Source organism: Halichoerus grypus, chromosome 6 (assembly GCF_964656455.1).
Source record: "Halichoerus grypus chromosome 6, mHalGry1.hap1.1, whole genome shotgun sequence".
NCBI classification, from domain to species: domain Eukaryota; kingdom Metazoa; phylum Chordata; class Mammalia; order Carnivora; family Phocidae; genus Halichoerus; species Halichoerus grypus.
In genome coordinates, this window is record NC_135717.1 from 167,030,283 (window position 1) to 167,042,195 (window position 11,913).

Genomic DNA, 11,913 nt, shown 5'->3' on the forward strand with positions numbered 1-11,913 from the left:
CGTACGGTGCTGCTGGGCAGGAATGTAGCAGGTCCTTGGATTTAATCAAGAATCTATCCTGAGCCCTCCTCAATGACCCATATTTACATATACTACAACAGCAGAAAACTTCCTTTATAAAGTTTAACTAGAAACACAAAAAGCTCCTGGGCCCTGCATGGGAGCTCCTGCACCCAGAACTGTAGGAAGCCAGAAAGCAGAGGGGGACGCCAGAGCCCATCCCTGGTCCAGTCACTGGCCAGAGCCGCTGCAGCCAACAGGTCAGGGTTGGTGCCATTATACACAGAAGGACACATATGGGTGACAAAAACATGAAGCCCCCAGTGTGCCACAATAACGTTTCTATAAACATGAAGGTACGCATGAAATAGCAGGGAGTAGCAATATGGAAAAAGCTCATCCCTAATATGAGTTTACCAATAACACATATAGTGATGGTATGTTATAAAAACCCCGTGAAAAAGAAAATGCATTGAAAATAACTGGAAGTAAATGAACAAAATTGATAGTTATGTTGTGGTAGTAGTGGGGGCGATCTTTGTCAAATTACATTGGAAATATATTTAAAGTGATTTTTGAGCAAGAAGAAAAGATGCAACCTTAGTCTTTAAACAGGGGTAAAGACTTTCCTCCCTGCCTGTGTAGGGAGGAAAACATTTTCCCTCTACCCTTCTGAGTTCTTAGCCCAAGACCCTGTAATAAAAGACAGATTAACAAGAGAAAAACGAACAGAAGTTTATTAACATGTAAACCTTGTGTACATGTGGGGGTGACCCAGGGGACAAATGAGTAATTCCCCAAGGTGGCTTAGAATTCAGTCTTAAATACCAATTTAATAGGAAAAGGGTAAGGAGGGGAGGTAGACCTCTTGGGGTGGGGGAGGAGTAAATGCTTTCTGGGAAAGACAAATGGGCCCTTAGAAGAACAGGCAGGAGGTTTATAGTTTGGGACAGAGTGGGTCTGGGTGTGGTGTCGACTTCCAGCCTTCTGTCCTGGGAGAAGAGGCTGCTGACACTCCCAGGGGGGAGTCTATGACAAATGAACTCCTTTTGGAGGATCTGTCTTTAGGCAGATGAGGGAAGTTCAGAGAAAGCCTCTCCCTGTATTTGCTGTATTTCAAGTGCCTTCAGCTCAAAATAATCCATATCCCAAAGCAGCGTCTTTTGGAGTCAGATTTTCTGCTACCCTTCACCTACCTGGTTAAAACAACTAACCAGCCAATGAACTCATAGCTGTGGAGGCTTAAGCAGAGATGGGACAGTCCTGCCAGGATTGTAGAGGGTTGGACAGAATGATCGATCACTCACTTACTTTCAAATTTACAGTGATATCAGTAACATGACCTTGATCATCTTTGTGCCTGTTGTTGGGTTATTGGCAGACTTGGTGATTTAACATGTAATATCACCATTTCAAAAGTCCTTCACCAATCTGCTTTGCCACCAGAAACCTAAGAGATCACAGTTTCACCACGTCCTGGTTAGCACTGGGTCTTATCAGAGTTTAATTGTTTGGTTAAAATCATTAGGCCAAAATGATGTGAAATTTTCAAGACATTAAGATTTTTGATATTCTAACCTTGCTTTTCTTATCTACAATGTTATAACTGGATAGTCTGTTTTGCTGGAGCATCATTAAACATTTTCTGGACAAGATGACTAGAGAAGAAATGCACTACATACTCTTTCATCCAGAGGCTTGGGAGATGATGGTGGAGAGAAGTTGTCTGGACAGGTAATCCTAGAACAGTGATGTGTTGGGGGGGAAATGACCAGGATGTGCATTCTGTGAGGGCAGGGGTTTGGGCTGATGTGCTCAGTGCCCTAATCCCAGCCTCTAGAACAGCGTCTGGCACAGATCTGACTCCCGGGATATTTGAGTTTGGGAAGGAAATCTGATTGTTAATATCCAGATTGTGTCACTAGGCAGTCGCCAGCTTCATGGTAGGAAATGTACAAATGTGTTCTGACCAAGTTGGCTGAAGAGTTGATCATGCTATCTCATGTACCTCCCTTTGCAATTAGAAATGTGCAAAAAGAGGGGGAAAAAAGGATTTGCACATCCTCAAAAAACATTTTCTTAGGAAAGCAAATTAAAAACCTTTGGTAAGCACATTAGTAGGTGCCGAGACCCTCTGCCTATTGGCTGATGCATTCCTAGAAGCAGAATTTGCTTCCTTTTCCCCATCCTTGCTTATGTCACCAGAACGTCTAGGCCTTGAGACCCAAACTCCTGGGACTCCTCTTTCACAGCCTTTGCCTGGGCATTCAGGCTCTCCGGGAGAGCTTGGCTGCAGCATTATACTCGTTGATAATGGAATCCGCAACTAGCCTACCAGAGGCTGCCCTAACTCTTGCCCAAGTGTCCATAAATTCTATAAAATGAGCTCCAGGGCTTACCCCAAGCTCTTAAATTATAAAATCTTCCTGAGACATGCAAACCAGAGCTGCCTGCCCTTTTAGGACGAGAACGTCCATTCCATGTACTTCTGTCGTGGGCCCAGCCTCCCTCCCCAATCCGTCCCTCTTCCACTCTTCAGCTCCTCCTCACGGCGCCCATTAATCCCGGTGCAGATCAGAACAAAGCCCTTCATGTTTGCTGCTGGCTGATGAGCCCAGCTTGGACTCAGGTTAATTAGGTCACGTCCACTGTCCTGTGCACAGGCTTATCCCCCCTCCTTTGGTGAAGGCAGAGAGATGATTTTCCCTTTCTCAAGGGACTAGTAGCCTTGACCAGCAGGTGAGGCCAACTAGAGGCTTCTGGAAAGCTGGAGTCTTAGCCAAATTCCATCACAAACTGGATTGTCATCTAGGGAGAGTCACCTTGCCCTCAGGGCCAGCATTTTCCTCGGTGATGGGGGGGCGGTGCTTGGACTCACTGATGGAGCGAATGTGGCAGATGGCCACTTTCCTTCTGCGCTGGGCCTGCAGAGAGCATCAGGGCCAATGCAGCACTCCTTCTCAGAGCCTACCTGTGTATTGAAATACTTCTGTGACAGTGGTCTGGACACCCTAACAGCTGTGGCAGGGATGTGGACGCCTCTTTGCCATCTACATCCAGACGATCTGGGGGAGCCTTCCACCTTAACACCCTGAAGCTCTAAGACTTCAGTTGGAGGAGGGCTCAACTCCTAGGTGTACAGAGACGTCCCAAAGAAAACTCTGAGTATGCCTTTGTTAAAGAGTGACATGGTGCTGGGGCAGGATGGTGGGAGGTTCCTGCTGCTTCCCTGGGCAGGGGTCAGTTGGCTGGTCTACCTGAGGCTGCTGATGGCCTTACCCAGGGCTCTAAAGTGATTGTCAACAATCCCTTTTTGGAGGCCTTGGGGTTGCTTGGTCTCAGTGTGGTTTTCCCATGAGCCCTGCCTTCTTTTCCAAAGACCTCCTCTCCAGGATTAAACCCATGCCCAGTCTGTTGTGGGTGCTCAAGTAGGACGAAGCTAGAAACAAACCTAAGGGACAGACAAGTCAGATTCTGAGACGTGCTATAGGCAGCCGGTTCTAGCATCCTGCACAGTCCAATGGTGTCCACTTGGGAAGCCTCCAATCCTATAAGACAAATTTCCTCAGAACGGTGATTCTCAAACATAGAGCCACAAGAACTGTGGCGTTCCAAATCGATTCCACAGGAAAACAGAATAATGGTGGTCTTTTCTCCAAAATATAGGAGAGGGGCGCCTGGGTGGCTCAGTCGTTAAGCGTCTGCCTTTGGCTCAGGTCATGATCCCAGGGTCCTGGGATCGAGCCCCGCATCAGGCTCCCCGCTCTGTGGGAAGCCTGCTTCTCCCTCTCCCACTCCCCCTGCTTGTGTTCCCTCTCTCGCTGTGTCTCTCTGTCAAAGAAATAAATAAAATTAAAAAAAAAATATATATATATAGGGGAAATTTGAGTTAATGGAGAGAATTTTCTGAGTTGTACATTTTTTTTCCTTCCTTATCACTTCTTCTTAAGACGATGTGCTTCTCCTACTTGCCTGTTCACAAGCAAACAGATAGAAGTTTCTGTGTCTAAGCACCATCACCCTCTTGTTAGAAATCTACTTTTGGTTGCCAAAATAACACAATACCGTCAAACCAAATGGCAAACAATGAGCCCTCCTCTATGGAAGGCGTCATATTTGGGGTCTCCTTGGAGGTTCTGCCTCCTTTTTCTTTGGAAGTGTAGGTTATTTTGTTCATTTTCTGAATTAATTCTAAAACACGCATATGATACAAAACTTCAAAGGAGTAGAAGAGCAAAGAGTAAAAAGTAAAATCTCCCTCAAATCATTTCCCAGCTCTCCGGCTCTTTACCCCAGAAGCAACTATAATTTCCAGATAGATCCCCTTTTAACAGAAAAAAAGAAAATCAAGCCATCTCCTCTAGGGGTTGTTAGGACTCTCATTTCCCCGGATAGCATTGCTCACAAGCTGTTCTAGATGTATGAATTATACACGTATGTGTGTGTGTGTGTATATATATATATATATATACATATATATATATATAAACAAACATATATATATATATATACATATATACATATAAACGTGGTCACCCCTAGGTGACCCTCTAGAGAGGAAACCTTTGTCACGATGCTCCCCTATTGTACCTTCGTGCCCAGGGCCCTGCTCCCTGAATGTGTGAGAGAACACAGATGACCTAGAAGTTTTTAGCTCTCCTGGGGAGCCCGTCCCAGAGTTGGAAAAATAATCATGTGACCTGGGCTGTCCACAGCAATGAGGCCAACACGCTGTACGATACCTGATGGAAGAGCTGATCCGACATAAGGAAGCGTCCATGCCAGGAAACCTGTCGGAGGAGGAAAAGATGTTTCTCTTATGTTTTCCCTTGCAGAAGTATAAGCTGGAAAAGAGTATCAGAGAACTTCATGCTATTGCAGACCAAGTTGACGCGACCCATAAGATGCTCACCAAGACCAGCCTGGTGGCCAGCTCCTCAGGTACCATCTCCGGAGTCATGAGCCTCTTGGGTTTGGCCCTGGCCCCCGTGACAGTAGGGGGCAGTCTGATGCTCTCAGAGGCTGGGCTGGGCCTGGGGGCTCAGCTGCTGCCACCAACATGTTGACGAGTATCTTAGAAAGTAGGAACATCTCGGCAGCCAGAGACAGAGCCAGCAGACTGGTGCCTATGGAAACAACCATGGTGTATGAAGCTTTTGAAGAAATAAGGTGGCCTGCAATCCGCGCTGCTTTGTCGCGTGTCGATAGAGGTGTCAGCATCATCAAGAATGTTGAGGAGCTTCGGGCCCGCCAGATGGCCCAGCCAACTCTGGCTTCATGGCTAAGGTCAATAATTTCACGGCCACAAACCGTGTCCCCTTCTGGAGGGCGGGACAGCTACAGACAGCTGTTGAAGGCTCTGCTCTGTCCATGACCAAAGGTGTCCGGCCGCTGGGTGCTGCTGGGGCTGGCTTCCTACTTGTGCAAGACGTGAAAAGCCTGCTGCAGAGCTGGAAGCACCTGGAGGAGGGGGCAAGGGCAGAGACCGCCAAGGAACTGAGGACGGTCGCCCTGCAGCTGGAGCAGGAGCTGAGCCAGCTCACCCAGCGCTATAGGCTGACCCTCCGGGGGCAGGGCTGGCGGGAGAGCCTGTCCCCAGATCAGGAGGTAGGAAAGGGTACAAGAGGTGCGTAAGGCAGATGTGGGCCCGGTCTTCCTGAAGCGTCCCACGAGGGGAATGCTAAAGAGGTAGACGCATAAATAGATGCAGGATCATAACTGTCCTTTCTGCAGAGAGGATGTTCCCCACACCCCTCTGTCAAATGAGGTTCCTCCTCTTCTTTCCAGAATCCCATCTTTTTCTCTCAAAGCACTGCCCACACACTTCTGAAATTACAAATTTTGCGTAGGTACTCACCGTCTGTCTTCCTGCACGGTGTACCCCCTGGGAGGGCAGGGGTGTGGCCCCAGCATCCGGCAGTGCCCGGCTCACCGCAGGTGGGCCACCGACTTGTCTTGAATGACATGAGGGCGGCATTCCAGGATACAGGTGACGTTTCAAATGAGTTGGGGAAGGATTTTTATTTGAAAAATGTATTTCTAGACTTTTTTAAGAGTTTATTTATTTATTTGACAGAGTGAGCGAGCACAAGCAGGGGGAGCAGCAGAGGGCGAGGGAGAAGCAGACTCCCCGCTGAGCAGGGAGCCCGACACAGGGCTCCATCCCAGGGTCCCGGGATCATGACCTGAGTCGAAGGCAGGCGCCCAACCAACTGAGCCACCCAGGCGCCACTAGACTCTCTTATTTAGGGACATTAAATATCTAGCTATAAAAACTGAAAACCACTACCGGGAAGATAAAGGAGAATTTCAGAACTCCTCTTTAATTTTACAGGGAATATAGAATGTGATTGGGTAGCATGGCCACTCCCTGGGGTCCCAGAGAGGGACCCACCAGACTTTGCTGAGGGTGTGAAGGCTCATAATCATAAATTCATTCATTCATTCATTTGTTCGTTCGACAGATTTTAATTAACTGAGGCCCGTGACAGGGGCCCAGGACTTAAGGGAGTGTTTCCAAACTTGTCTGCAAGTTGGAATCACCTGGGAAAATTCCACGACTACTGATGAGTGGGTGGGTCCCGCGTGTCCCCAGAGACTGGGATTTCCTTGATCGGGGGTATGACCTGGACTTTGGGAGTTTTACAGGCTCTCCAATAATCCCATTGTTCAGCTGAGGTTGAGAACCACTGCTTTAAGGCATGAGGTATTCTAACTCTACTGTATCAACATGCTTTTTACTCTTTGGGTACTTTTTCTCGCTTCTTAATAAGCGGGGGCAGATTTGGGGGTAAACTATGAAACACTAGGATTCGTATCCTAAAGGTCTTGCCCTCCTCCCCCCGCCCCTGCCTGTCATGGAGTACAAGCTTAGGACAGGTCATCTTGAGAAAGGACACAGTCTCTGCTCCAATGGCCCTGGGGACCCAGCAAGGGGACAGACCCTAGATAAGCCACTAACGAGGAAGAGAGGTCAATGGTAGGACACAAGGATAGCAGGGTGCTAGGGGAGCTCCTAACAGGTGCACTTACTCCTGGGTGGTAGGCAGGCTGAGGGGAGAGAGGCCGGGGCCTTCCTGGGCTGTGTGTGCCAGGCACCCTGCCGAGCCCCGTGTGCACACTGGCCATGTGCGTTTGCAGCCAGAGGGGCCGTTCATTAAGTTGGTCGATGCACAAATACTCATTGAGCACCCCTGTGCCCGACAGCGCACCAGACCTGGCTTGCGCACGAGACACACGAGGACCGAGGGTAGGAAGTGAGAGCGCTACCTCTGCAGCCCTGGCATGTCTAGACGTCCAGGTGAACCTTCTAGAAGATCCTGATTATGCCACAGAAGTGAGTAAACTACTCCTTTTCCCTTTCTGCCCGACCTGGTCCAGCTGCCTCCAGGGAACTTTGGTTTAGCAGAGGCAAAATACAAGTCTTCAACTAGGAAAACTCAGGGTAGGGATATTTCTGCTTGCAACGATCTAACGATGACAGAAGGAAGGCCTGCAGTGGCTCGTGGTAATTCCTGGGGACTCCAGAAATGCCGGGGTTGGAAGGGAACTTTGTGGAGAGACAGGATTTTCTGTGCGTACACATGGAGTTGGAGGCCAAGGAGACCTAAATATTCGTGCTAATTTAAGCTGAGGTTGGGCCACATTTAGAACACCTCTTTTCCAAATTGTATACAACTATGCAGTACATTTAGAATTAAAACTTTTTGGGGGCGCCTGGGTGGCTCAGTCGGTTAAGCGACTTCCTTCAGCTCAGGTCATGATCCCAGGGTCCTGGGATTGAGCCCCACATCGGGCTCCCCGCTCGGTGGGAAGCCTGCTTCTCCCTCTCCACTCCCCTGCTTGTGTTCCTGCTCTCGCTAACTCTCTCTCTCTGTCAATTAAATAAATAAAATCTTTAAAAAAAAAAGAATTAAAACGTTTTTTAAAAAAATATTTATTTTAGAGAGAGAGAGAGAGTGCATGCAAGCAAGCAGGGGAGGGGGCAGAGGGGAAGGGAGAGGGAAAGAATCTCAAGCAGACTCTGCACTGAGCACGGAGCCCGACATGGGTCTGAATCTCACGACCCTGAGATCATGACCTGAGCTGAAACCAAGAGTCGGGACGCCTAACTGAGCCACCCAGGTGCCCCTAGAATTAAAACTTAAAAAAAAACCCTTTATTTTAAAATTAACTGTGCTTGGGGTGCCTGGCTGGCTCAGTCGGTGCAGCATGCAACTCTTGATCTCGGGGTTGTAGGTTCGAGCCCCACTTTGAGTGTAGAGATGACTGAAAATGAAATCCTAAAAATAAAATAAAATAAAATAAAATAAAACTGTGCTCTGCAACTCTCCCACCCCCTTCCCACCCTGCCCCCACCCCTTCTCTCATTAGCCAGGATTCGGGGTGTCTTTGGCCTGCAATCTATTGCTCACACCCAGATTCGACCTTCATCCCCAGTGCCCTGCAAGGGCGAGTTAGAGATTTGTGAAAGGCTGTTACTGAAAGTTATCCTTTCATGCAGCAGAATTGATAGTTGTGAAAAACTAGACACCATTAACATGGCCCAGTGCTAGGAGACTGGTCCAAGACAACTATTCATCCACTTGAGAGAACATTAGGTACCTATCCAAATGGTGTTCATGAGAGCCAGTCATTGGATTAGCATGGAAAACGTTTCTACCAAGTTAGGTGAGAAAAGCAGGATGAGAATTGTATGCACACTTTCTTGCCTCGGATCCAAGCGGAGGGAGACTCAGCGAGGTCCCACGACAGCCACCTCTATCTGGAGGGGATATGCTTATGTTTTCCTTCTTTCCATCTGTCTAGAATTGTTAAGTTTTCTAGGATGTGGACTACTTGTTTTATGAAATGGAAAGTAGATAATAAGTATTGACATCAAAGTAACAGATTTTTTTTTTTAAAAAGGAGACCGACCCATGGTCTGCTGGTCTTAGTTTAGTTTCTTAAATCGCTTGAATGAACACAGCCTCCTCCTCCCCACTGAATGAAGCCATCGTGGGAGGAGAAGGAATGTGTTTTCTGGGAAGACTGTTCTCATGATGTTAGCAATGGCTGAAAACCCAGGAAGTCTAAGTCTTTTGGGTTCTTGGACCCAATTCCAATGTGTGTGTGTGTGTATGTGTGTGTAACCACCATGGTAAGGTAGCAAATGCTGGACCGTTCTACCCTAAGAAAACTCTAGGCTAACCTGACTGATTTGTAAACTTGTTTTGCAGAAGTTGACCAACCACCAGTAAGCCTGGGAGCAAGCCAGGAAGAATTCTTGCAACTGTGCAGAAGGGACGAGGAGTGAATGAAAGTAATCTCTGTGAGGACATACCCCGAGATGTCCCCCCATTCATCATACTTACATTTTTGAACACGTGTCCCATGAAGAGATGCTCTTGCTCAGAAAGGAAGGCACCTGCCTTTCCCTCTATCCAATTAGCCTATTTCATTCAACTTATATGCTGACCCCTTGTCCTTAGACATGCCCAACCCCCAGCCCTTTGGGTGGCAGAGCTGAGGTTTGTTTGCTGCCTCTCGAATAAACTCTTCCCTTGAGGCATGATCCATGTCTCAGTGACTGGCTCTGCTGTGCACCGGATAGAGCTTGGGTTTGTTTACACGTGTGGGTGCACCGGGGGAGGCTTCCGCACCCCCACAAGCAAGTCTGTGACACCAGCAGCGGTCCAAGAATTCAGTTCAATTCTGACACTATCTACTCGGGAGAGAGCATCACATTCCCCAGGTGAAGGTTTGGTCCCACCAGACCACCCTCCACTTCAGAGGACAGTCGCGACCCCAGGTTGTTACCTGTGCGTCCAACTGCCTGGCTGTCCATCAGAGGTTCCCACAACCCCCTCCTTGGATTTGATGAATTTGCTACAGCAGCTCACAGAACTCAAGGAAACCCATTTACTCACAAGATTACTGATTTATTACACAGGAAATTAAAGAATATGAATTGACAGCCGGATGAAGAGATGCATAGGGCAAGGACATGAACAAAGGAGCTTCTGTCCTTGCTGAAGTCTGGGGCCCAGCACGGTAGCCTGTGGAAGTGTTCTGGCTCCCTGACCTGGAAGCTCTCCAAACCTTCTCCTTTTTGGGGTTTTATGGAGGCTTCATTACAGAGGCACAATTGATTAACTCCTTGGCCATTGGTTGATTCAAGCTTCAGCCTCTCTCCCCTCCCAGGAAATCAGTGGGTGAGACCGAAAGTTCCACCCCTCTGTGTATGGTTGGTTCCCCTGGAAACCAGCCCCCATCCTTAGGTGTTTCCCAAAGTCACCTCATGAACATAACCCCAGCTGTGGTGGACTCACCACCACATGCTGTGAATAACAAGACACTCATTTCACCTCAGAGGCTCTGAAGTGTTTTCAGGAACTGAGGACAAGAGACCAAATACACAAGGTGTACCCATTGCTCTTATCACTCAGGAAATTCCAAGGGTTTTGGGAGCTGTGAGCCAGGAACTGTGGATGAAGACCAAATATATAGGAAAAATATATTTTGGTCACCCGAATGAATGACCAAATACATATATTTCTTATAAAACACAGTATTTGCTCCTATGTAGCCTCCAACCCATTCATCCATCCATCTCACCCATCCATCTGTCCATCCACCCATCCATCTACCCATCCACGCACCACCCATCCACCCATCCATCCATCTACCCATCCATCTATCCATCCATGCACCACCTATCTACCCATCCACCCACCCACGCCCCTATCCATTCATCCATCCTATCCATCCATCCATTCATCTATCTCATCTGTCCATCTGTCCATCCATCCATCCATCCACCATGTACCCATCCACCCATCCAGACACTTACTGAATACCTACCATGTGAAAGGCATTTTTCTAGGCAGTTGGGATAGAGCATTGAACAAAACACATCCCTACCTTCATGGAATCTATTGTCTCATGGTGGTGGGGAGGGGGGAAGCAAACAAGAAACACAATAAAGAAGTAAATTATACAGTATAATATAAAGTAGTGGATGTGAGGGAGAAAAATAAATCTGGGAAGGAGGATACAGAGAATAGGGTGGGGCAAGAAAGCAATTTTAAATAAGACCATCAGGGAAAACCTCTGAGGAGTTTTTATCTAAGTAAAGACATGAAAGTGGTGAGGGAGCCAGCCAAGAAGATATCTGGGAGAAGAGCATTCCAGACAGAGGGACAGCAAAGGTGACACAGGTGGCAGGTTTGGGGAGCTGCAAGGAGGCTGTGTGCCAGAAGCAGAGTAATGGCTTGGGGAACACAAAGGGAGGATAGGAGATGAGGTCAGAAAGGCAACTGGAAGCCACAAGGTACAGTGTCCTATAGACTATGGTAAGATTTTGGCTTTTACTGAGTGAGATGGGAAAATATCGGAAGGTTTCAAGCGGGGGGGTGACATAATCTATCTTAGATTTTTAACAGCATCACCTTGGCTGTTGTGTGGGGAAGAGACCATAGGGGCAAGGCTATCGCAGGGATACCAGTTAGCAAGTGACTGAACCCATCCTTGGGAGAGCGGATAGTGGCTTGAAGCAATGTGGTAGCCGTAGAGGTGGTGAGAAGTGTCGGATCCCGGACCTGTTCTGAAGGTAGAGCCTGCAGGATTTGCTCACGGACTGGATGTGTGGTGTGAGAGAAAAAGAAGAGCCAGGATGAGAGGCCAAGGTTTTAGCCTGAACAACTGGTCATTGCCTAAAATAGACAGGTTTTGTGGGGGCGGGAGTGTAGGGCAAGATCAAGTTGCTCGGTTTGGACATGTGAAGTTCGAGATACCCAACAGACAAGCAAGTGGAGATGGTGGGTAGATGGTGAGACACGTAAATCTAGATTCAGGATATGAGGTCTCCAACAACAAATTGGTCAGAGATACAAATTTGTAAATAGATGATATTTAAAATCATAAGAGTGGATA

At 47.8% G+C, this 11,913-nt stretch overlaps 1 protein-coding gene across 1 annotated transcript; it reads left to right on the forward strand.

Annotated features, from left to right (window-relative positions):
- Positions 1–296: 296 nt before the first annotated feature.
- APOL5 (apolipoprotein L5) lies at positions 297–8,555 on the forward strand. The gene is given in 6 exon segments (XM_036100213.2): positions 297–356; positions 4,645–4,732; positions 4,735–5,040; positions 5,043–5,258; positions 5,261–5,607; positions 8,421–8,555. Coding segments are annotated over 6 exon segments (1,152 nt in total).
- Positions 8,556–11,913: the final 3,358 nt, after the last annotated feature.